The sequence below is a fragment of the Myotis yumanensis genome, unplaced genomic scaffold, assembly GCF_028538775.1.
Source record: "Myotis yumanensis isolate MYYU_CA2020_CCGP unplaced genomic scaffold, mMyoYum1.0.hap1 SCAF_7, whole genome shotgun sequence".
Classification (NCBI taxonomy): Eukaryota; Metazoa; Chordata; class Mammalia; order Chiroptera; family Vespertilionidae; genus Myotis; species Myotis yumanensis.
In genome coordinates this window covers 63,727,307-63,754,014 of record NW_027223758.1, presented here as the reverse complement: position 1 = coordinate 63,754,014, position 26,708 = coordinate 63,727,307, and the positions used below count along the sequence as shown (strand labels likewise).

The window sequence follows — 26,708 nt, the reverse complement described above, 5'->3', positions numbered from 1 at the left end:
GTCTGTGAAGCTCTTAATCTGTCTTTTAATTCTAAACGATAGCTTTGCTGGATAGAGTAATCTTGATTGTAGGTCCTTGCTTTTCATCATTTTGAATATTTTGTGCCAATCCCTTCTGGTCTGCACAGCTTCTGTTGAGAAATCAGCTGACAGTCCGATGGGAGCTCCCTTGTAGGTAACTAACCGCTTTTCTTTTGCTGCTTTTAAGATGTTCTCTTTGTCTTTAAAATTAAAAATTATGTGTCTTGGTGTGGGCCTCTTTGGGTTCATCTTACTTGGGACTCTCTGCATTTCCTGGACTTGCGTGTCTATTTCCTTTACCTGGTTAGCAAAGTTTTCAGTCATTATTTTTCAAATAGGTTTTCAATTCCTAGCTCTTTCTCTCTCTTCTTCTCCCAGCATCCCCATGATGTGAACGTTAGTACTCTTGAAGTTGTCCCAGAGGCTGTTTACACTATGATTGGATGTTTTCTGCTTTCTTATCTTCCAAATTTCTGATTTGATCCTCTGCTTCATCTACTCTACTGTTGATTCCCTGTAATGTATTTATTTCAGTTAGTGTAGTCTTCATTTCTGACTGATTCTTTTTTATGTTTTCTATCTCCATTTTTATGTTTCCTATTTCTTTGTTTTCGTGCAATATTTTCCCACACCTAAACCAGTGAAACAGTTACAAAGCTTTTTAGTCATTTTAGGATGGGCTTTCATTCCCCATCTGGCTCAATGTTTGTACCCATTATATTGGCTGGTAAAAAAGGGCACTCATTGGTGTTGGGAAAGTGAGCAGGAAGCTGCATTTCAGGAAACAAAAATCCTAGTAGCACAGACACAGACTCTGGTCTCCTCCTTGCTGAGGTACCCATGTCACTTGGATGGAGCTAGTTGGGTCCTATGACAAGCTCAATCAGGGAAAGCTGTCCTCCTTAGGTTCTGGTTCCAATTATAGAAGGGTGCTGAAACCTGTTATTCCTCCACTGAACAACAGGCTTTGGGATGGTATAAAACATCGCAGCAGACAGAACCCATCATTGCCCTACTGGTGATAGTGCTAGCACAGATAGACCTCCCAGTTAAGGGTTAGACAGAAGGGTTATTTGCAAGGCCTCCTTCAGCTGTTGCCTTCACCTTGCAAAACTGGCATACATGTCCGGCCTGTGTGGCTCAATGTTTTAGCTTCGACCTATGAACCAAGAGGTCACGGTTCAATTCCTGGTCAGGGTACATGCCTGGGTTGCGGGCTCGCTCCCCAGTATAAGGCATGCAGGAGGCAGCCAATCAATGAGTCTCTCTCATTATTGTTTCTATTTCCCCCTCTCCCTTCCTCACTGAAATCAATTTAAAAATGTATATTTTTTTTAAATGGCATGCATATTTGCAACAGTACAGTGCCCTTTCCACAAGTCCTTTGGGTAATGAGTTACATGTCATTTGAGGCCAATGTATTACATGACCACTTCAGCCCTTACTGTAGTCCCCACACCAAAAAATGCCCTCATCAACAAGTTGCAATCGCCATTCTTTTTTTTTTTTTTTAATACATTTTTATTGATTTTCCACAGAGAGAAAGGGAGAGAGACAGAGAGTCAGAAACATCGATGAGAGAGAAACATCGACCAGCCGCCTCCTGCACACCTCCCACTGGGGATGTGCCCGCAACCAAGGTACATGCCCTTGACCGGAATCGAACCTGGGACCCCCCAGTCCACAGACCGACGCTCCATCCACTGAGCCAAACCGGTCTTGGCGCAATCGCCATTCTTAAAAATACATGGCACCGAGAGGGGTCTAGCTGAGGTAATCCTTGTGTAACGGCTGTGGGGCCATACAATCCCATACAACACTGCATGGTTTGAAAGAGGAGTACAACAGAGTAGCCAGTGTACAGACCTAAGGGCCGTGTGACTGCTATTTACACACGAGCCATAGCCTATAGTCCCCTATGCAGACAATTGGGCTATATTTAAGGGTCTCACAACTTGGCTGGCACAATGAACATGTGACAGCTGGCAAGTACTAAAAAAGCCATTGGGTGTTGGGGGCAGTGCCATGATGTGGAAGGAAACCTGAAAAATGTTACAGGAGCCAACTGCTAGTCTGACAGTCGATCATGTTTCTGCTAACCAGTTTGACTTGCCTCCCAGAAATGTGGAGGCTGATGTGCTATCAGAGATCAGGACAGCGACTGCCTTACAAAAATCCAAACTAGCAGATTGGGTGCACAAACAGTGACCACCACAGTGCCTGGGAGGGATGGCAAACAATTGCCCCTCCCGTTATACTGATACTAGGGGCCCAGTGCACGAAATTCATGCATGGGTAGGGTCCCTAGGCCTGGCCGGTGATCAGGGCCGATCTGTGGGGTGACCAGTGGGGCAATCGGGGGGCTCCAACTAGCACCTGCCTTGGCTGGCCTGGGGCCTGTGGGCTGGGGGCAGCTCCTGCATTGAGCGTTTGCCCCCCTGGTGGTCAGTGTACATCACAGCGACTGGTAGTTCCACCGTTTGGTCTATTTGCATATTAGGCTTATTATATAGGATGATGGCAGTAGCAACCAATTGTTTGGTATGTTCTCACTTGTGCCCCTGCTGCACCTCTCCCCCACCAGGATATATATACAAAGTGGCCATTCCGGTACAAAATTGACAGGTCTCCACTGCCTGGAGAACTCACCCTATTCTCTAGAAATCATTTATCTTTTAAATGGTTCCTGATGGATCCAAGCTAGATGTCAGAGTCCCAACACTTCTTAAAAAATATATATATTTTTTATTGATTTCAGAGAGGAAGGGAGAGAGTGAGAGAGATAGAAACATCATTTATGAGAATCATTGATCAGTTGCCTCCTCCACAATACTGGAAAGCGAACCCGCAACCTGGGACTCCAACCGGGACCTCCTGGTTCATAGGTCGAGTCTCAACCACTGAGCCATTATTATTGCAATTAGATTTGTGCTTCTTTGCATTGCTCTCCTAGAAGTTAAGGTACGTGTTTTGGTACCTCTAGAGCCCTAGAACGATGCTCATCACTGAGTAGGTGCTCAAAATATTTGACCAGTGAGAGAGTGAACGGCAAAAATGTTTAAGGTGGTTTTGCCTCCTAGCAGGTCTGAGGCCCCAGCAGCCTTCCCTACGCCCACCCCGCCGCTTCTGCTGGCCCCGCCCTCTCACTAAGGCCCGCCCTCCCACGCGCCTTTCGGTCCTGCCCCGCCCCGCCCACCGCCTCCCAGGCTCCTCCCTTAGGCCCCGCCTCCAGCCCCGCCCTCCACTCCGTTCTCTGCTCTCCCTTCCGCTCCGCCCACCGCCCTCCGCGCGCCCTCCACGCTCCTCTTCTTAGGCCCCGCCTACAGCTCCGGTTGAGTGACGCTGCGGAGCCGCCGGAGCGGCCGCAGCGGCCGGGACCGAGGACCCGCCTTACGGCTGACGTCAGCGCGCCGGGGTCGGGAAAAGCGCGCGTCGGGAGCGTGGGCTTGCCCGAGCGCGGCGGGCCCACTCCGCGGTCCTGTGCCTTCAGTTCCGAGCGGTCCCCCGCAGGCCGGAGCCACCGGTCGCTGTCCGTCCGCGGCCGCAGAGCCGCGCCTGCGCAGCGCCCCCGGCCCGTGCGGGTTGCGCCGGCAGCCATGGCGCACCGCTGCCTGCTGCTGTGGGGCCGGGGCGGCTGCTGGCCCCGCGGCCTGCCTCCGCTGCTCGTCACTGGCGGCGGCGTGGGCCCCAACAAACAGGCCTACCTCCGGACGGTGAGTCGCGGGCGCCCTCCGCCCCCAGCCGGGCCCGCTTCCGGGTCCGGAGAGCTGGGCGTCAAGGTCACCGGCCCCGGGGCGCGCTCGTGGACCGCCGGGCGTCCGGGGCGCGTTCCTTGGTGAATGAGGCCGCGTGCGCCGCCGTGAGATACCTGGGCGCGCCGCGTTCCTGGTCGCGTGTCCCGCGGTTCTCGTGAGCACGCCTCTGCTCGTCTAAGTCTGGGGATCGTGTTGGCGCTTTGAAAACGTGTACCTCCGATGGAATCAGATCTTTGTATCGCGAACTTCCAAAGATCATCTTCGAAGGTCCTGTGACTTCTTCATTCAGGGTGAACATGTTTTCCAGATACGGCAACTGAGACCCACAAAGGTTAAGAGGAACCTACCTGTCATATCTTCGGCGTTGGCTGCCTTCGGTTTTGCCTTTGATGACATTGGAAAATAGGACGCATGTGTTGTGTGTGCGTTTTGAGAGTCTGCACCTGAGCACGATGTAATAACAGCACAGGTTTTGGGGTTGAGTTCGGTAACCTCTCCGAGCCTCCACGTTCCCATCCGTCGAGTGGGGCTATTGCCGGCCTTCTGTGTCTAGCGCACGGTACACGCCAGTAAATATTAACCATGGTTGTAGATAATGCCCCCTCTTCATTCTGTCCTCCGCAGAAGGTGGTTTCTCTTGGTGATAAACAGCAGATGCAGGGCTGCACTCGGACCCACTGGCAGCCATCTTGGTGCGGGGCCGGGGACCTGGCCCTGAGCAGGTCTGCCCGGGGCCAGCCCTAGCGTCTGGGTTCTTGACTTGTGTAGGGAAGATTTCACAGCGCGCGTCCAGGTGGCTCTGAAGGTCCGCTCACTAACGCCGGGCATAGGAAACAAGGAAGGGCTTAGCATAGCAGAAGCAACAGGAGAGCCTGGGCAGGGGCTTGGGCTCACCAGGAAGTCCGAGAAAAGGGGGCCTTGGGACCAGGATCAGGGGTGAGCCTGGAGTGAGCTGCTGCGCCATTGCTCCCCTGGTTGCAAGTCTCCTGGGGTTCTTGGAGTTTAGGAGGTGCGTGCCTGTGGGGATGCCTCTCCTGCGAGGGCAGGGGCGGCTCAGGCATGCTCCCCACGCTGGGCCCTTTTTCTGGAGCGCGGCGGGCCCACTGTGGGAAATTTTCTCTCTGGCCAGTGGGAAATTTAGGGCCGGTCTAGTCTCAGGAGGGTTTCAGCAGAATATTCATCAGTTTTCCAAGTGTATTCTTTCAGGGTGTGGTCTCTGCTGATTGGTCAGTGCTGGGGCGGGGCGGGGGTCAGTTCAGCTGGTCCTGGTTTTGCTGCTTTTCTGGACCTGGATTTGAAATGCAACTGAGGCTTAGATGTTATCTCTAGGGAGGCGACCTCTCTGTTTCTGGTTGTAAATTGCTTGGCCACTGTGTTCAGGTTACCTGTCTCAGTTTCCCTAGTCCGCTCGTCCTGGCTTACCGGCTGCCTCGGTCTGTGTCCAGTAGAGGTGCACGCAGCAAGCAGTGGAGGTCGGCTGTTTCAGCCACACAGGTTCTTGCTGTCGGTCAGTCCCGTGGGATGCAGCGTTGTCCTGGTTTACCTAGAGGTACACATAGAGAGGCGAAAGAGCGTGGTGGGTTAAGGCCCGGGAGTTAGCCTCTCCACGTAAAAGGGGGTATTGGCAGCACCTGTGTGGAGGTCAGGAACATCTAAACCTTAGAGAATTTTTATGAGTTTATTTGAACCAAACTGATGACAGAAACAAAATCTCAAATGTTCAGGAGAATGACAGTTTACAGTTTATTTTATACATTTAAAATTAAGGAGGGAACACAAGCTAGATTACATGAAGGTGGGGATTGGGTAACAGGATGGTTAACAGGATTATGGGTTATGCTTCTGAGGGGTCTGAAAAAGGCATTTCAGAAGTGTGTTAGATGCACAGAGCAATGGACAGGGCTGCGTAAAGGACAGATAAAACTTTTACTTGAAGTTATATGCCTGGGGTGTGGCTGCCCACCATGACCCGCCCAGTTCGGAATTTAATGATCAGATCACCCCCATAAGGTTACTTTCCTTTAGATTTATTACAGCTTTTCTTTTTCATCCACACCTGTGTTCATGGTGTTTACTCTTTGAAGCTCCCTCACCAGTCTTGGATTATCTTCATCTCTTTTCTACTCCATACTGCCCTGCACTAGCCCTTTTTCGGTTTCTTGCATTGCGTTCATTTCCCTATTTTGCCTTGCTGTAATTCCTTTCTTTTTGCCTCTCGAGATGATTGGACTTAGATACAATGAGCAGGTAGGATCTGCCTTTTGTTTTGCAGTTTTTGTGTCAGGAATCTTACCTAAAAGGCCTTTCTTTGGAGTAACACTGTTGTCCTTGGCATCACCCGTGTTGAGGTATAAGGAAGTCCTCTGTGCTGACAGTGATAACTGCCAATCAAGAACAATATCAGTGTTTCTGTCCTGTTTTGCTGTGTAGAATTGTGTATTAATTTGAAGTTAAATAAGCTCATTTTTAATGTTTTTTTTAATTGACATTTTTTCTCATACCATAAACTTTACTATTTTAAAGTGTGATTTTTGGCATATTCATTACCATCGCCACGGTCTTAATTTCAGAACATTTTCATCACCCCAAAAAGAAGTCCTGTAATCATTAGCAGTCACTCCCTATTTCTCCCCAATTATTCCTCCAGCCCAAGGCAGCTACTAATTTACATTCTCTATGGATTTACCTATTCTGGACATTTTATACAAATGGAATCATAATATGTGACTTTTTGTGTCTGGTTTCTTGAACTTAAGCATCATGTTTTCAAGGCTTATCTATGTGGTAGCATTTATTAGTACTTCGTTTCTTTTTATGGCTGAATAATATTCCATTGTATGAATATACCACTTTTTAAAAAAATCTTCACCTGTGGATATGTTTCCATTGATTTTATTTTATTTTTTTAATATCTTTTTATTGATTTCAGAGAGGAAGGGAGAAGGCAAGAGATAGAAACAACATTTGATGAGAGAGAATCATGGATCAGCTGCCTCCTGCATGCCCCCAAGTGGGGATCGACCCTGTGACCCAGGCATGTGCCCTTGACCGGAATCGAACCTGGGACCCTTCAGTCCGCAGGCCAACGCTCTATCCACTGAGCCAAACCGGCCAGGGCTCCATTGATTTTAAAGAGAGGAAGTGGGGAGAGCGAGAGTGAGAGGGAGAAAGAAACATCTTTGTGAGAGAGAAACATTGAACCTGAAACCTAGGTATGTGCCCTGACCAGGAATCAAGCCCATAACCTTTTGGTGTATGGGACGATGCTCCAGTCATCTGAGCCACCTGGCCAGAGATACATTTAACATTTTGAGAATTCCAAACTTTTCCAAGTGGCTGCACTACTTTCCATTCCCACCAGCAGTGTATGAGGATCCCACTTTTCTCCACATCCTCACCAACACTTGCTATTGGCAGTCTTTTTGATGATTGCCACTCTAGTGAATGTGAAGTGGTTTTGTGATGTGTTCCTTTTCTCATCAGACCACAAAGGAGGCTAACAATGATGAATGCTAATATAGATGAACTTCACTGTAAACATTCTCATCTGTATTTAAAAGCTTGTCCTCTCAAAAACTGGTGGTGAATTTTTACTTTGCAAAAGGATATTACTTGAACTTTTTCACTCTAAATTTGGATATATCCCCTCAATGTGCCTTACCTTTGATTGCTTTTAACTGTGCAGCTAAAAATGTAATGGGAAGCTTCTATCAACTGTTACTAGTATAAGTATTATCAGTGATATTGGACTATAACATTATCTTTGAACTAAGGTAAATTTAATATTATGTTTACAAGCAGCATTGTTCTGTAATTTCAGATAAAGAATCTTTCAGTATTATAGATCCTACAAATTATTCAACATGAAACAGCAGGTTTTCTGTGTCCCAGTTTGTCTGTTGAATGCTGCAAATTAAGTAAACAATATCCAAGAGAATGTGTTGGCAGAGATTGTAGTTGAGCTACAATTCTAACTTATGTGTGATTTTGAAGTATTCATGTGTTCCGGATCGTGATTTATGTCTATTGCTGGATAGAGTAGCACGGTGCCCTAGAAAGGGTCTTTCTATGCTAGTCTATAACTACCTGTTGAAGGGAGAAACATTTCATCCACTTTATATTAGGAAATGAAGCTCTTTAAAAAAATTCTTTAGTATAATTCATGTTTTCATATGTCGTGTTGCAGCTTTATCGCTATGCTACAACTCAAGCAACGACCAGCAGAAATTCTCTTTTGACAGATGTAATTGCTGCTTATCGAAGATTCTGTTCTCGTCCTCCAAAAGGTAAACACTTCCCATGTGACCATAATATTCTACCTTGTTAAAGAGCCATGCCCCAGTAGATGTTTATGACACAGGTGTATAGGTGGTGTTCCAGGTTGTCTCCCCCTGTAACTCACCCCTGCGTCCTCCTGTCTGATTGCAGTGATGAAAATGTGTCATCTTCACATGTGAAGATAATGAAATTGGCATGCACATGAGACTTCTTCCTTTTACACCCCTGGGTTGTGAACTGTATTTGACTGACTTACTCCTACATAAGAAATGTTATACTTTTAGCTTATGCCTGTTAATGATGTATCAGTGGCTTTAAAAATGAACACACATACACAAAACCTGATGACTTTTAGTTTGAGGATATGTATTTTTTTATCCTTTTCTAACAGGATTTGAAAAATACTTTCCTAATGGAAAAAATGGGAAAAAAGCTAGTGAACCTAAAGAAGTTACAGGAGAAAAAAAAGGTATCTTTTTAAAAAGATTTATGTTTGACTTACCATTTTCCTCTAACACATGATGTTGGTGATAGTTTTCACTGAACAAGAGTGTTATCTTATGGCCATTCTGAAACTAGTAGGTTACAAGCACATACAGTATTACAGACCTGGTGTCTTACTTTACCTTTAATTTTCTTGTCATTTTTCAAGTTGAATTAATTTAAGGTCACCTTAGAGATATTGACTGATCAATATCAGTCATATTTAACGAATATATTTGGCACGTAATTTAAGCCACTGAGAAAAATCTTAGAAACCTAATATAGGCAGTTTATTTGACACATATGGTGGTGTAGTGCATTTTTTCAAATTGTTCTTCAGTGTTTTCAGGGATTCAGATGGCTGTCTTCTCTGTGTCTTCACATGGACTTTTCTTTATTCATGTCTGTGTCTAAATTCCCCCCCACCCTTTTAAAAAATTTATCTTTATTGTTGAAAGTATTACAGATGTCCCCGTTCCCCCCCCCCACTAACCTCCTCCACCCCACTCCCACTCCCTCTCCAGGCCTTTACTGCACTATATACATATTAGTTCTTTGGTTAATCTCCCCTCACTCCCTCTTAGATTTGTCAGTTTGTTCCATGCTTCCTTGTCTCTGGATCTATTTTGTTCATCAGTTTATTTTGTTCATTAGATTCCACATGTAAGTGAGATCATGTGATACTTGTCTTTCTCTGACTGGCTTATTTCACTTAGCATAATAATCTCCAGGTCCCTCCATGCTGTCTCACAGGGTAAGAGATCCTTCTTTTTCACAGCTGCATAGTATTCCACTGTGTAAATGTACCACAGCTTTTTTATCCACTCATCTACTGATGGGCACTTGGGCTGTTTCCAGGTCTTAGCTATTATAAATAATGCTGCTATGAATATAGGGGTGCATATATGCTTTCTGATTGGTGTTTTGGGATTCTTAGGATACATTTCTAGAAGTGGGATCACTCCATACTATTTACCATAGTGGCTGCACCAGTCTGCATTATGAAACACAAATTATATTGGATTAGGACCCACCCAGATGACCTCATTTTAACTTGATTATTTCTATAAAGATCTTATCTCCAAATATGACCACTGGGGGTTAGGACTCCAACATATGAATTAGGGGAGGAGGGACACAATTCAACCCATAACAGTGACTAATTTCAGATTTTTGTAAACTAATTTTATGTGGGTAGTGTTTTTCATATTTTGTTTTGTTTTTAAAGCCAGTTTTCAGAATCTTGTCTTTCCTACAGAAAAACCTGTTAACTGTTCACTTCATGGGAGTGGGAAAGCAGAGTCCTTTTTACCTTCAAGTGGGAACTCAGGAATTCACTTTCCTGCATTCACATCCTCTCTGTCACTTACTATCACTTAACACTATCACAGACAATTCAACAAGTTTTAAGCTACAATTTTTTAAAAATATATTTTATTGATTTTTTACAGAGAGGAAGGGAGAGGGATAGAGATTTAGAAACATGGATGAGAGAGAAACATCGATCAGCTGCCTCCTGCACACTCCCTACTGGGGATGTGCCCGCAACCAAGGTACATGCCCTTGACTGGAATCGAACCTGGGACCCTTGAGTCCGAAGGCTGACGCTCTATCCACTGAGCCAAACCAGTTACAGCTAAGCTACAATTTCTTCATCTGGAAAATGGGTGTAGTTATCAGGTTATTGGATTGTTTTGCAGATTTCATGAGATAATGTACGTGAAGCACTGACAAGTCTCCTTGAATGTTTACTCTTTGTATTAGTCTCATCCTTCCTCATAGTACTTTATTTAGTAACTGATCACTTGCCATAATGTGTTTTGTAATATATCTTTTATTAACTATTAATGGAAACATTGTTGAGAGATATAAAAATCTGCTATGCTGCTGTATATGCTCTTTGTTTATGAACAGAATCAAAGCAAGCTGCTACCCCACGACCTTCTGGAGGAGGAGTTGGTGGCGGTGGAAAACGAGGTGGCAAGAAAGAGGATTCTCATTGGTGGTCCAGGTTTCAGAAGGTTTGATTCTAAACTATTTGTTAATTTTGAGGACCTGGGGTGGCCCCAGGAAAGTTAGGAGGCATTAATGGCATTGGGAGGGATTTGTGTCTCACATAACATAGATCGTATTATGACATTTCATTCTTCTCAGAAGCTGTCTTTTTCTTTGCCCAGGGTGACTTTCCATGGGATGACAAGGAATTCAGGATGTACTTTCTCTGGACTGCTCTGTTTTGGAGTGGAGTCATGTTTTACTTCATGTTCAAGAGCTCTGGAAGAGAAATCACATGGAAGGACTTTGTCAATAACTATCTTTCCAAAGGAGTAGTAAGTATTTTATGGGATTGGTGGCTACTGTGGTTAAAAAGGTAAAATCAGTGGGTTAGGCCAATAAAGTGACAGTCCACAAGTTAGCCAAGCTTGTCCATCGAAGAGTTACTATTTTCATATTGGATTTTTTTAATGCTGAAAAGTACTGCAACCAAAAAACCTGTTTGTTTTGACCCAGCAATCCCCAAATTGGCTACAAAATCCTTTTGTTTCACTTCATATAAAAACCTAGTTTTGGAACCACTGCTTCCAACTCTTGCTCTGGCAGCACTACCTCTGCTTGCATCGTTTTCTCATGTGCTCTTGGCTGCCTCTTTCCCCTGGTCTAATGTGCCAGCTTGTCACAATTCCTTTACATCTTTAAGGCTTTAATCTCCTGTGGGCATAGAAATGGCTAAATAAGCCATGCAGCATATTTAAAGTGAGACTGGACAGGCTCTGAGAGCTGCTTGGGAGCCTTTGTTCCTGCAGGCTGGGCCTTTACCCACTGATACCCTATTTCAGCATTTTTAAGATGCCGTGGACTGTAAGACATACATTATTTTGGTATTATTAAGAAAAAGCCTCCATTGAAACTGAAATGCCATCAGTTGTGATATGTATCATAGCTTCTGAGATATTAAATATGAAAAATGTCCATCTTAGAATTGATGAAATAAATCAGAGAACCAGAATCAGAATTAGGCCTGTTTTGTAACCTTGGGAAATTATTTAACCTCTCAGTACTGGATTTTTCATGAATAAAATAAAGATGTTAGTAATTATTAATGTATAAAGAATTTAAAATTATTTTTGAATGTTGGACAATAGGGTGAGGATGGAAAAAATGGAAATGATTACTCAGATTTTTGGAGCAAGTGTTTCTCTCATGAAAGTGACAATATTGTGTCTATAATTTTCAGATTTTGTAGGGAGCCTGCTTTGGTGTGGAGGGGGCTGCAGCTCTCCTTCCAGGAGCACTCTCCTACCTGTGTCTCCTCCTGACATGCTGGTTTTGTGAAATCAGTCTACCATAGTCCTAACAGCTTTATGGGGCAGAGTACTGTAGTTCTCCTTTCCAGAAGGACTGCCTTTAGGAACAGTTAGTCCCCTGTTCCGACTCCTGGAATATCTGGGGCTCCCTCACTTTCCAATTTGACTCAGTACCTTCCAGACTTCCTGCCAAGAAAGACTTTATTACAGCAGAAAGGAAGCTTATGCTCCAGACCAGCTAAAGGCCCTGGGATGAGGTTAAGAGTGTTCTTAAGAATCTGATACAGGTCGACCAAGATGGCGGCGTAGGTAAACACCGGAGACCGCTGCCGCAAACAACCATTTCAAAAATACAACTAAAAGACTGAACGGACATCACCCAGAACCACAGGAAGGCTGGCTGAAGAGAGACTCTACAACTAGAAGGAAAGAGAACAGCAAATCGACGCTCAGAGGCGGCGCAGTGTGGAAAATACAAAGGTACCGAGGTGCGCGCGAAAGCGGGCTGGTGGCTGAGGGCGCGGTTGTCGTTTTCTGTCGGGACTGAGTCTCAGACTCTGGGCTCCAGATCCGGGCGAGTCTCTAGGGACCCAGACTCAAACGGGAGAAGCGGGATTACCCGGCATCAGTTGGAACCTGAGGGCAGCTTTCTCTCCGAGGTTTGCAGCGGCTGCCGGGGTTCTGAGAAGCAGAGCCTCTGGGAACGGGACTGAGCGTGGCCATAACTGCTCCCTCCGCCCGCCCTGTTGATCCCGCCCCGCCCAAAGCCTGCGCACAGCCATTTGCTGATCGCCTCAGGCAAAGGCTGGATTAGCGCCTCCCCAGAAGACAGAGTTTTCCGCACAGCTGATTCCTATAGCCAGCCGGCCTGAGGGTCAAATCCCCCTAGTGTTAACTACAACAATTAAGGCTTGGCTAGAACAAGACTGCGCACAGAGACCACAAGGGGGTGCACCAAGAAAGCATAAAAGATGCGGAGACAAAAAAACATGACAGAAATGGAGGATATGGAGCTAAGAATCGCAATTTTGAGGGCTTGCCATAAATTTGTGCAGAACCTCACGAAAACTAATGAGACCCTCGATGCTACGATAAAGAAATTAGAAAGTAAGCATACACGGACTGAAATAAAGAATATTATACCCAATAGCAGACCAGAGGAGTACAATAATCAAACCAAAGATTCGACAAAAAACACCCAATTGGAAAAGCAAAATGAAAAAAGAATCCGAAAGTGTGAAGATAGTGTAAGGAGCCTCTGGGACAGCTTTAAGCGGTCTAATATCAGAGTCATTGGAGTGCCAGAAGATGAGAGACAGCAAGATATTGAAAACGTATTTCAAGAAATAATGGCAGAAAACTTCCCCCACCTGGTGAAAGAAATGGACTTACAGGTCCAAGAAGCGCAGAGAACCCCAAACAAAAGGAATCCAAAGAGGACCACACCAAGACACATCATCATTAAAATGCCAAGAGCAAAAGACAAAGAGAAAATCTTAAAAGCTGCAAGAGAAAGAGGCTCAATTACCTACAAGGGAATACCCATACGACTGTCAGCTGATTTCTCAACAGAAACTTTGCAGGCCAGAAGGGAATGGCAAGAAATTTTCAAAGTGCTGAATACCAAGAACCTACAACCAAGATTACTTTATCCAGCAAAGCTATCATTCAGAATTGAAGGTCAGATAAAGAGCTTCACAGATAAGGAAAAGCTAAAGGAGTTCATCACCGCCAAACCAGTATTATATGAAATGCTGAAAGGTATCCTTTAAGAAGAGGAAGAAGAAGAAAAAGGTAAAGATACAAATTATGAACAACAAACATGCATCTATCAACAAATGAATCTAAGAATCAAGTGAATAAATAACCTGATGTACAGAATGAACTGGTGATTATAATAGAATCAGGGACATAGAAAGGGAATGGACTGACTATTCTTGGGGGAAAAAGGGGTGTGGGAGATGCGGGAAGTGACTGGACAAAAATCATGCACCTATGGATGAACACAGTGGGTGGGGAGTGAGGGTGGAGGGTGGGGTGGGAGCTGGAAGGAGGGGAGTTATGGGGGGAAAAAAGAGGAACAAATGTAATAATCTGAACAATAAAGATTTAATTTAAAAAAAAAAAAAAAAAAAAAAAAAAAAAAAAAAGAATCTGATACAGTTAGTGGGGTACAGAAAAACCCTGCTAACTATATCAGAATGAAATGGATAAACCATTTATACCCATAGAGTGGCAAAAATTAACAAGTCCCATAATAGCGAGTGAGGATGCAGAGTAATAGGAGTATTTTTCTAGGGAGTGTGAATTGGAGTGCGATTTGGCACTGTCTAGTCAAATTGAAGATGTGTATACCCTGCAGCCCAGCCTCACTGACCCATCTACAGGTACATATCCCAGAGAAATTTCTGAAGATGTTCCCAAGCAGGTCTATGCAGGAATGTTCATAACAGCATTGTTTGTGATAGCGAACCTTTTCAAACACCTCGATGTCTGTGTAAGACGAGGATGGAGAAATAACTTGAGGTGTGCTCATAGAGTGGAATACTCCACAGATTGACATGTCAGCCTGGATAAACCTCACAGACCAAAAGGAAGAAAGAGAATGCTGTGGAAGAATATATACCAAATGACACCATTTTTATTGTTGAGTGTATGTTTAGGGTTACTTTTGTGCATGGTGCAAGTGCTTTGGGATGGTCAGCATGTAATGCAAAGAGTGGCCACCTCTGCAGGAGAGGGCGAGACTGGTGGCTTGGACAGTGTGTGATGTTTTATTTCTCAAGCCAGAAGGGAGAAATGGGGCATCCTTATGTTATTTATCATTATTCTTTGTATGCGTGAAATATATGCATTTTAAATGAGCTTAAAAGAATATCTCAGGTCTTTTCTGTGCATTTATGTTTGAATATTTAACTTTTTAAAATTCCAGGTAGACAGACTGGAAGTCGTCAACAAGCGTTTTGTTCGAGTGACTTTTACACCAGGAAAAACTCCTGTTGATGGGGTAAATGATTTTATTAATTGATGTGCATTAGCTGTAAATTAACTTTTCAGATTTAAAGCTGAAAAGCAAACATTCCCTCACATACACTGGACATATCAGCATTGGGCAGTGCAGCAGTTGTAATCTTCACCACCATAGGTGAGAATGTGCGTGTTGCCTACATAATTGTGATCTGAGGATTGTTTTGGTTTTAGTAATCATTTTGGCCGTACATTTAGGAAACAGTGAAATCCCAGTTTTTAGTAGTATTCCAAGATTTTATTTTTCAAGATTGAGAAAACAATTGTTTGTTTAGGAAAAATATGTTAAAATCTGAATTGTTGGCCTTGAGACGGCTTTTTTAAAATATCAGTCTAAGAAGCATTCTGCTCATATCTCTCCCAGCCATTTTATTTTATTTTAATTTTCATTTCTTTTCTTGTTTTTAAAATAATTTTTATTTCCTGTCCAGCGATTTGAACTCTTATTTCAGAGACCCTAGACTGGCTTAAGGAGGTCTTGGGAAGAAAGGTTCCCAGGTAAATCCCAAGCCTCCCCTAGGCCTGACCCCTCCCTCCTGCCCCTCCCTAGTCCTTTAGTCTTGCAGTGTTACACCCTCTCCCAGGGCCTGACATCTCTCCAGGCTGCTTCCCTTCTCTGATAGGATGATTTTGTTTAACCATTTCCTAGTCATCCTGCCTGGATGGGGCAGTGTTTTAAGGGAAGCTAGAGCTGATGGTGACCATAATATAAGAATATCTGTGAAGTCATATGACTCTGGTATTTGTCATTTTTAGGAAAGTTATTTTATTTGTGTTAATTTTAAAAATTTTTTATTTATTTAAGAGAGAGGAAGGAAGAGAGAGAGAAACATTGACGGTTGCCTCCCGAATGTGCCCCAACTGGGGATTGAATGTACAACCTGGGTACGTACTCTGAATGGGAATCAAACCCAACACCTTTCAGTGTACACACGACGCTCCAACCAACTGAGCCACACTGGCCAGGGCTATTTGACCTAATTTCGCCCCGTTCTTTTCACCTTATGGTGGAATGTTCATTAATAACCATGCTGCTTTTTTGTTTTCCTGTGAACTGTGCTTCAGACTTTTAGTGTTGGGAATTAAATTGACACTCCTTTCAAGAGCACAGTTTGGCAGTGTATATATCAGCAGTTTTGAAAGTATGCACACACCCAGTAATTTTGCTGTAGTAGTAATCCTAGGGAAATCATTAAAGATGCATCTAAAGATATCTAAATAAGGATGTTCTCCAAATCATTGTTTATGGAGCAAAAATTAGACATAGGTAAACGTCTGCCTTAGGCCCTGCTTACCATTAGGGCTCCTCACTTCCCTGGAGCATTAATCCCTCTGCCGCAGTGGGGTCACAGTTAGATTGGCAGGCACAAGCATTTACGTGTGAGATTCATACCATTTATTATGGATTACTTTCTCCTTCATATTGCAGTTAAGGTTTTATTTTACTGTCTTTTCAAAATTGTGCATGTACCTAAGATTGTAAAAGGGGGTATTATGACATCTTGAAGAAATGGCATCAAAATTGCTAATAGTGTTTATCTCTGGGTGTTGAGGTTATAGATGCTTTTATTTTGTTAGTTTTCAATGGAGAACATTTATTGTCCGCTTGACAGACTTTATATTGAGCTTTCAGAAATGGATATACGATTTTTAGTGTCCTGCTTATGGAGTAGCAACATAAATTACTGCTCTGTATAAATACAGCACAGACTTTGGAGTCTGACAGATTTGGCTTGACATTAACTCTACTCTTTATTAGCTGTACGGCCTAATTCTCCCACACCTCAGTGTCTTTATCTTTAAGATGGGAACAACAGTAACATTGTTTTAGGGCTTAGTGCTTAAATGAGAATTGTGAAAGTGGTGGTTTTTAAACTCCAGGGTGTGTAAGAATCACCTGGAGCACTGGGACCCATCCCTAGAGGGTCTATCTAGACTTTGTCCCCACAATCTAGGTGCTGCTTTGCTGGTCTTGGTCCACCCTGATTCTCTGATGTGAGTCATGCATTTAGCATATTGCCCAGTTGATAGTAGATTCTAATTTGGAATTGTCATCACATGTGGTTAATCTATTGTCATGTTTTGAGGCTTGTAACCACGGGAATTTTGTAGTTGTCAGTGAACTTACTCTCCATCTTTGTTTTTCTGATATGTGGAGAGAGATGCCAGTGAGCTACCAGTGATATTTCCCACTCAGAAATACTGGTTGATGGGAGAAATATGGGATGAAATGTTACTCTCTTTTGTGTACACTTCTGAGATATCTTCAGGTTTTTTTTGTTTGTTTGTTTTAAATATATTTTTATTGATTTCAGAGAGTAAGGGAGAGGGAGAGAGAGACAGAAACATCAGTGATGAGAGAGAATCACTGATTGGCTGTGTCCTGCATGTCCCCCACTTGGGACCAAGCCCACAACCAGGCATGTGCCCTTGACTGGAATTGAACTCAGGACCCTTCAGTCTGCAGGCCAATGCTCCATCCACTGAGCCAAACCAGCCAGGCCTAAATTGTCTCAGTTTTATGTCATTGACATTGTTTTAATGTAAAAAATATTTTGAAAAGCAATTGTATGTACGAGGATGAACAAGGTCTTTTTTGTGCTGTGAAATGTGGCTAATACTTGCAAAGTGCTGGAACAGGGTCTGCTATATAGTAAAACTCCATAAATGTGAGTTGTTATGATTGTTTATTGTTGTTTTTATTGTTAATCCTCACCTGAGGATATATTTTCCATTGATTTTTAGAGAGAGTGGGAGGGGGAGAGACAGAGAAAAAGAAAGAAAATTGATGTGAGAGAGACATATCGATTGGTTGCCTCCCACATGAGCTCCCACTGGGGCCTGGGATCAAGCTGCAACCGAGGCATGTGCCCTTGACTGGAATCGAACCCGGGACCCTTCAGTCCACAGGCTGACGGGCTGACGCTCTATCAACTGAGCCAAATGGCTAGCTTCTGATTACTGTTTTTGTAGTATAAGAGAGGCAGTATGATGTGCTATTTATAATCATTGGCTCTGGAGTCAGACTGCTTGTATTCAGATTCAGCCTCTTATTAGTAGATGTGTGTAATCATGGGAAAGTGAAGTCACCCCTATGGTTTTCTCATCTATTAAAGGGGGACAGTAATAGTCTGGGCTGACATAGCACTATATGGAATTCTTCTGTGTTGGGGGTAAAATAGCCGTTGCCTCAGGCCCTTCAGGTGTTCCTCCCTTAGGGCCTCAGTAAATCACCAGATTGAGTGAATAGCAGGATAACAGGGTAACTGTGAGTGTCCCTTCCTAATGTGCAGATTTGATTATCACCCCTGGTGATAGTACTTCTTAGAGTGGCTCTGAAGGTTGAATGAGTTAATGTATCCAAAGGGCTTAGAATAATGCTGACATTTAAGTGCGTAATAAACTTTGGTTGTTATTACTGTGTCACATTAGCTTTTACTAGTAGTTTGGGAATAGGTAGCTGAGAAATAACTGGGAAATGGAGAAGAGGTAAAATAAGCATATTTATTTATGAAAAGATAAAGTGTTGTTTTCAAATAGATTTTTTATTCTTTTGAGTTTATACTTTTAGAACCACTGTGGAATATTGCTTAAGAAATGCTTATTTGCCAAGGATTGCCAGGTGTTCTCACGGAGTGAAACTTAATCACTGTGTCATTAAAACCAGTCTTTTATTATTGTTGGGTTCTTTAATTCGTAAACTTTTAGTATTTCTTGAAATATTCTTTAAAAGCTGAACCCTTTAATGAATTAAACTCTTGTTTCCCTTCATTCTTAGGATATTTTGTTTTTCTGTTTTTATAGCAATACGTCTGGTTTAATATTGGCAGTGTGGACACCTTTGAACGGAATCTGGAAACTTTACAGCAGGAATTGGGCATAGAAGGGGAGCATCGGGTACCTGTTGTCTATATTGCTGAAAGTGATGGGTAAGAAGCAGTGAAAATACATAAACATGTTGAAGACTGTTCACCATGCTCTACTAGTACATGATTCACTGTGTGTTCTGTCACCACGTGGCCGGTTACACATTACATTGTCAAATAGGCCTTTTTCAGTTTGGCCAGATTTTTTTTAAACCATTGGTAATTTACTAGTTTTTGCTAGTAACTAATTGATTTTCTACACATTTATAATGATTAAGCAGTGGTTTGGGGTATTCGTACCCAATGCACTTTTAGTAGGATTTTAGCATAAAGTACGTTGTGTTACAGAGTGGCATTCCTACCTTTTAACTACATTCACGTTTATATTCCAAAGTTTTCCAAGATTTTAAAGTAATTCTTTTTCTCTTGTCAAAGCTGCTGCTTCCCTTAGGGGTTACTTGTCTTTAACAGAGTCACTTAGAAGTCTGAGTCTTTCAAGAGGTGATTTCAAGAGTCACTTGTCTTTAACTTTATTTAGGAATTATATTGCCTTTGCGGAGTCATCAGGGTACAGCCAGGTAGATCACCTAGCAGTTACTCATTTACATTAAATACCGAAGGTATACCTTGCTCTAGAGTTACGAGTTTGGAAGTGCAAATAGAAATAAATGTTAATTTTTTTGTATATGAAATTTTTTTGTATATGAAAGAGCAGAAAAATGGAGAGTTGGTGTGTTAGTTGAGCTGATAGGTTGCTCAGTTTTAGGGACTCTCTTGAATCTTGGTTTATGTAAACCTACAATCTACCTGCAGTATTTAGACCTAGATAGCTATTGAAATGGTCTCACAGGTCATACATCTCTTGGCCCCTGAGGCTATAGTATAATTATTTAACTTTATAGGCTGGTGTTGAAACATTACAAAAAGTATTATTGCACCATTCTTTACATTTTCATTGTCAGTGCTGTCGTGTCCTCCAGAAATAAACCAAATGTAAATTTTTTATGGTTCTTGTTGCCTGCTGTAGGAGCATTTAAAATATTGTAAAGGATGAAAATTAAGAAGTAAATACTGGTTTTTGTTTTGTTTTTGACCTAAGACAAAAAGATAGAAGGCATCCCCATACTTTAAGTCATTTCTGAGCATATCCCCCCAGAGCAAAGACGAGGTTTGGAGGGCTAACCAGCTCTCCTGTGAATCTCTCAAACCACATAATCCAGGCAGAGTGGCTGTGCAGCGTACATCATCACTGATATAGCACAAGCAGCACAGTAATTAATGCTACTGCATAAGTAGTGGGACTAAAAATCTTATATCCATATCTGAGAGTTCAACATAAAGTCTGTTAAGCAGGCAATATAACTATAAGATGAAGGAGAAAGAAAAAGAAAGTAATTCATAATAGTATGAATTTCAATATGTAAATGCTGCCCTGGACAATGTGACTCAGTGGTTAGAGCGTCGGCCCACAAACTGAAGGGTTGTGAGTTCGATTCTTGGACACGTACCTGGCTTGCAGGTTCGATTTTGACCCCAGTCAGGGCACGTGAGGGAGGCAACCATTCAGTGTGTCTCTCTCTCTTTTTTTTTTTAATATATTTTTATTGATTTTTTTTACAGAGAGGAAGGGAGAGAGATAGAGAGTTAGAAACATCGATGAGAGAGAAACATTGATCAGCCGCCTCCTGCACATCTCCTACTGGGGATGTGCCCGCAACTCAGGTACATGCCCTTGACCGGAATCGAACCCGGGACCTTTCAGTCCGCAGGCCAACGCTCTATTCACTGAGCCAAACCGGTTTCGGCCAGTGTGTCTCTCATATCGATGTTTTTCTCTCCCTTTCCCTTCACTCTCTCTAAAAATCAATGGAAAAAGATATCCTTAGGTGAGGATTAACAACGACGACAACAAAAAGTATATCTTGCAAAACATTAAAAAAGCCAGTGATTAACAGTTTTAAAAGTATGTTGCTCTTGTGTATGGTTCCCTTTTTAGTTCCTTCCTCCTGAGCATGTTGCCCACGGTGCTCATCATCGCTTTCTTGCTGTATACCATACGAAGGGGGCCTGCTGGTATTGGTCGAACAGGCCGTGGTATGGGTGGACTCTTCAGTGTTGGAGAAACCACTGCCAAGGTCTTAAAGGATGAGATAGATGTGAAGTTCAAAGATGTGGCTGGCTGCGAGGAGGCCAAGCTAGAGATAATGGAATTTGTGAATTTCTTGAAAAACCCAAAGCAGTATCAAGACCTAGGAGCAAAAATCCCAAAGGTAAAGTCAACTTTCAGAAGATTATTTCCAACTCATTAACCCCAAAATCTTTTGAATTATTTCTTGATCTCTGAAGTTACAATTTTATGAAGTTTGATTACTCATTATAAAGTAGCTATTTTCCTCCTTTCTCTAGCTTACTAGTCTCTGCTTAACTCGAGGGTCTTTTTTGGGTTGCTTGGTCTGTGGGAATGTGTGTTCTTGCATATAGTATGTATATTCCAAAAGATTTGTATTTTCTGCTCTTGGAAGCTTTCCTTGAGTTGCCTTCCTTCTCCCTCCAACCTGCTTTAGGTACCCCATTTCTTAGCAGCTGTAGTGCCCTGAGCATATTCCTCCCTGCTGTCACCCAGTTGCCCCTCCTTCAGCAGGTCTGAATAGACCCTCTTCCTGGGCTTGGCTCTGAGATCCATGGCACAGGACTCAGTGGACAAGAGCCAGATGGCACTAATTCTTGCCTTCCCTCTTCTTAGCAGACGTCCTTGTGACCACAGCTGGTGACAGGCTGGCCTTGCTAATCTTTATACTCCCAGGGCCAGCCTCAGTCATTAAGTAAATGAATTAGAAAATTTTTACTAGTTCTTTTAAAAATCCATTAATAACATTTTACTTTAAAGGAAACCTTTGAAAAAGGGAATCATCATTTCCTTGATTTTGTATCCTACCTATATGGATAAAAAGCCATTTTTATAATTTTAGAATTTGCTATTAACTTAATTACCTGTATACATCGTACTTAGTCATCTTCACAACTTAAGTAATTATAGCATTTAAGTAAACATTTTTTTCTTTTTTAGTTCACCATTGGTCAGTAAACTTTTATTTCATTTGTGAAATTTTTTTAAAAAATATATTTCTTTATTGATTTCAGAGAGGAAGGGAGAAGGAGAGAGATAGAAACATCAGTGATGAGAGAGAATCATTGATTGGCCGCCTCCTGCACACCCCACACTGGGGATGGAGCCCGCAACCCAGGCATGTGCCCTCGGCCGGAATCAAACCCGGGACCCTTCAGTCCACAGGCCAACGCGCTATCCACTGAGCCAAGCCGGCTGGGGCTCATTTGTGAAAGTTTGAAGGGAATAAAATAAGCAGAATGTAAATTGGGAGTGTAATGTTTGTGTCTCCTTAAATTATTTAAGTAAACCTTAGTTGGTTTATTAGTAGCTTCCTAGCTTAAGTCATCCTTTATGTACTGTTAGAAAGGTCTAAAAAGCAACACTAAACATCTTATAAAATAAGGGAAATATTTAAGGTTTCACATTCTGATCAAATTTTTAAAGGTAATATAGTCTAATAATCCTTTTCTTCCTCTTCTTACTAATATTCTACCTTCAAATGTTTAAGAAATATTTAGTGTATATCACTAAAATTTTATATAGATTTATACCTAGGAATTATCTATTGATGTGCAGTTTACTTTTCTGAAATTCTAGTTAAATATACTTCCTCTTTTTTATATCTGAAGGGTGCCATTCTTACTGGTCCTCCAGGCACCGGGAAAACACTGCTGGCTAAGGCCACAGCTGGAGAAGCCAATGTCCCTTTCATCACCGTTAGTGGATCCGAATTTTTAGAGATGTTTGTTGGTGTGGGTCCAGCTAGAGTAAGTCTTTTGTTTTATTCTGATGATGCAACTTCTTCTTCCTCCTCCTCCTTTGTTCCCCTGAAATAGGGATTTGGTAAAGATGGCCCTTTGCCTGGAGTCCTGTGGAGTGACCCCTCCCCAGTCACTGCCTTCCACACTCTTCCAGGGAAAAGCCTCAGCAAGGCCTGTGACTTCACCCCACCTTCCCTCACTCTGACCAAGATTGCAGTCTGTTCATTGGGTTCTCTTTTTGTTGAATTGTAAGAGTTCTGGGAACTGAGCCCGCAACCCAGGCATATACCCTTAACTGGAATCAAACCCAGGACCCTTCCGTCCTCAGGCCAATGCTCTATCCACTGAGCCAAACTGTCTAGGGCCAAATATTTTCTTTTATTCTGTGGGTTGTCTTTTCACTTTCTTGAAAGTGAAGCACCGAAGTTTTAAATTTTGATGAAGTCCAATATATCTGGGGTTGTTTTCTTTTGTTGCTTGTGCTTTTAGTGTCAACTGAGAATCTATTGCCAAATCAAGGTTGTGAATATGTTTCCTATGTTTTCTTCTAAGGGTTTTATAGTTTTAGCGGTTTAATTTAGATCTATGATCTATTTCAAATTAATATGATCCATTTTGAGTTAATATGGTGTGATAAAAAGGTCGAACTTCATCCTACATTTTTATATACAGTTTTCCCAGCCGCATGTGTTGAAAAGACTGTTCTTTCCCGCTTTGAGTGGTCTTGGCATCCTTGACCATAGACACACGGGTTTATTTCTGGACTCTCAATCCTACCTTATTGACCTGTATGGCTGTCTTTATGCCAGTACCACACTGTCTTGATTACTTTGCTTAGTAGTAAGTTTTGAAATAAAGAAATGTGAATGTAGATTAATTTTTAAAGAAACACTTAAATTTTTACTCTTGTGTATTTTACCAGTGTCTAAAATGTTGACTTTTTTTAAAAGCATAATAGAAATGCACAGTGCTATCACAATTACTTTTCTAATCATTGGGATACAGTTTGCAATCAATAATAAAATATTGTGTTATCAGTGGGCAGCATTTTTTTTTTCTGTTCTCAGTGGTAATGATGGGTCTTACCATTATTGGCATTTTAGATTAGTTGAACTATGTATGATAAGTGAAGTTGGTGGATTCATATGGGTTTCGTAAGGCAGATAAGTCTTAGTAGAATAGGGGAGCATGGGGAAGTTTAGTATTTATATGGAATCTAATATGGGCAAGGAGGGAATTAAAGATTAGAGAGGAGCTGGGGGAGAGGGGGAAGCAGTGGGCCCAATGGGATGGAGAGCTAAGAAGTAGGTGAAGAATTGGTTGTGGCAGGTGCTTGAGTACCTGGGTGGGCCGGGTCATCAGGAGGGTGGGTGGTCAGAGAGTAGATTGCTTGAGGCTGGTTGTTTAGAGGGGACCTTGGCAGTGCTGGTCATGTCAGAGTGGAGCAAAAGTGATCGAAGAGATGGGTCAGGGAACTGAGAGACCAAGACCCACACGAATGTGGAAATCACCAGGAAAAGAGTTCTGGTGGGTGTGTGAATGGGGGAGTAGGGAATCAGGCGGGTGGATGACTAGAATGCTGCCCTGTGGCAGGAGCCTCAGTGAGCAGGGGGTTTTCCAGCAGAATTATTTTGGAGATAGTAATGAGGTATGAAGTGGACCTCTGACTCCGGTGGCCTGGAGGGGAAGATAAAAAACCTAGTTGAGCCTGACCAGAGTGGCTCAGTGGTTGAGCATTGACCTATGAACCAGGAGGTCACGGTTCAATTCCCGGTCAGGGCACATGCCCAGGTTGTGAACTCGATCCCCAGGGTGGGTGTGCAGGAGGCAGGTGATCAATGTTTTTCTGTCATCATTGATGTTTCTATTTTCTATCTCTCTCTTACTCTCTGAAATCAATAAAAATATATTTAAAAACAAATAAACAAAGAAAAAACCCTTCTCGTTGAGAGCTTTGCAGGGACAGCCAAATTTCAGTTTAGGCAAGGAGGTAAGGGAAGTATTCAGGGAAGAGCTTGAGAGGGTGGGGCCTGTTGATCACAGATCTGGAGTTTAGAGGGGAGACTGTAGAGCAGTGGTTCTCAACCTGTGGGTCTCGACCCTTTGGGGTTTGAATGACCCTTTCACAGGGGTCGCCGAAGACCATCGGAAAACACATATATAATTACATATTGTTTTTGTGATTAGTCACTATGCTTTAATTATGTTCAATTTGTAACAATGAAATTGGGGGGTCACCACAACATGAGGAACTGTATTAAAGGGTCGCGGCATTAGGAAGGTTGAGAACCACTGCTGTAGAGGGACATGAGTTATGTTAAGGGATATGCTCAGAGCAGTGTAGGCATGAAAATCCCAGAAGTCCAGGCCAGGGAGGATGATGGGAGACTTGGACTTCTGATGAGGGAAGTAAAAGTGATGTATGAGGCATAGGGAGTTTGTCTCTGAATCTCTCCATAGGGGCAGGTAATAGGGTGAGACCCTGAACTCTCAGCAGTAGTGAGGCATGGGGATGGCTATTCCTTCTTCAGCCCACCTAAACTAGTGGTCTGAGGGGGCATGCTTTGTAGGACAGAATGTGGGTGCAGGGACCTCGCAATTGCTCCTGTTGCAGCAGTGCAGAGGAGAGGGCACTGTCTGACACCCTGGGGTGATTGCGGGTGTACTTGGGTAGGGCGACCCTTTGCTTTCTGTGTAAGCTTTGCCTAGATCTTTTAGTAAGTCCCTGCTTGTTAGTAATGGCCTCAGGCATGAAATGTGAACCTCAGAGTAGTTTGAACTTTTAAACTGAATATAAAGTTTACAGCGCTACTGTGTTATCTTTTTGTAGGCCAAAACCATGTATTATTAATTTGTTGGTATAAAAATAGCAGATATTGTTAGTGCTTACTACATATACAAGAATTTATGAGATTATAGAAATAATATTTGCTCACCTTAAATCAGCTACCACCAAGTTACTTGCCACTTAACTTCTTTGCTGCTTGTAACTTTTAAAATATGTACTGTATAGTATAGCACACACAAAAAATTTTCTTCCTGTGGGACAGGAAACTTGATGTTTTTTTTTTATTAGGAGGATAAATAGTATTCATTTGTCAACTGACTCTATTGTTTTTATTTTTACCCAGGTTCGAGACTTATTTGCCCTTGCTCGGAAGAATGCCCCTTGCATTCTCTTCATTGATGAAATAGATGCTGTGGGAAGGAAGAGAGGAAGAGGCAACTTTGGGGGCCAGAGTGAACAGGAGAATACACTTAATCAGTTGCTTGTGGAAATGGATGGTGAATTTTCAAGTTTTTTGGATTTTAAACTACACTGCTTTATATATTATATCTCAAAGGAAAATCCTTGTGCTCATATTGAGTACCAAAAAGAAAAAAAGCATTTTCTTTAAGAAATAGTCTTTTTAAAGGCTGGTATTTGTATCTGGGACTGAATAAGAGAAAAATTGGTGAAATGATTTACAAAAGATTTACAGTCTCATTCTCAAAACTACTTATGATTTTGAAGCATCAGGAAAACCCATTTGTAACCACATGTGAATTTGGCAAATTTTGAATACTTTTACTTAGAAAGTAGCAATCTTTCCATGTTAGTCAGCTTTTTAAAATTTATTTGGGAAAGCCAATTCTTAGAATGTGCCAGGTCCTTCATGCTATAAGATATGAGGATGCTCTTGAGTGCTCAGAAAGGCGCAGTGTCGAGTATTGAGCCAGTTTGCTTTACTGAGCAGGCATTGTATCCAGAATCAGAAGGTGGTCAGTCCACGAGTAGCACCACATGTTTCAATCAGAGAGCCATCTTTGGGGGAAATTAGCTTCTGAGCTCTTGAGGTGCCAAGATCCTGCAGCCTCGGCCTTGACAGGCTCTGCAGCCATGGCCTTGACATTTGAGAAATGGCCAGGAAACTGAGCAAGGTTAGCTGGAGAAGTGTTTGGAGGTGTCTTCACTTATGCAATGGCTGTCCCATGGCCCAGGGAGTTTAGACACATAATTTGCAAGTTTTAATCTTATTGATTATAAAACATTTTTAAAATTAACAATATAATCCGAATTTCTAGTTAAATAAATTAAAATCTTTGATCATTTGTCTTGAGAA

The 26,708-nt window shown here is 42.5% G+C and overlaps 1 protein-coding gene across 3 annotated transcripts in view; it reads left to right on the top strand.

Annotated features, from left to right (window-relative positions):
• The window catches only part of AFG3L2 (AFG3 like matrix AAA peptidase subunit 2), a 53,838-nt gene that overhangs the window by 8,285 nt on the left and 18,845 nt on the right, over positions 1-26,708 (top strand). The window contains exons 1-10 of one of the 3 annotated variants that reach the window (XM_070420690.1): positions 3,470-3,734; positions 7,963-8,062; positions 8,446-8,523; positions 10,452-10,558; positions 10,715-10,867; positions 14,775-14,849; positions 18,674-18,798; positions 20,732-21,005; positions 22,474-22,611; positions 25,737-25,890. In XM_070420690.1, the coding sequence (XP_070276791.1) occupies positions 3,618-3,734; positions 7,963-8,062; positions 8,446-8,523; positions 10,452-10,558; positions 10,715-10,867; positions 14,775-14,849; positions 18,674-18,798; positions 20,732-21,005; positions 22,474-22,611; positions 25,737-25,890 (1,321 nt within the window). In that variant the 5' untranslated portion in view covers positions 3,470-3,617. Of the gene's footprint in view, positions 1-3,468; positions 3,735-7,962; positions 8,063-8,445; positions 8,524-10,451; positions 10,559-10,714; positions 10,868-14,774; positions 14,850-18,673; positions 18,799-20,731; positions 21,006-22,473; positions 22,612-25,736; positions 25,891-26,708 lie in introns of those variants that run through there. The other 2 variants (XM_070420692.1, XM_070420691.1) reach the window with 2 other exon arrangements.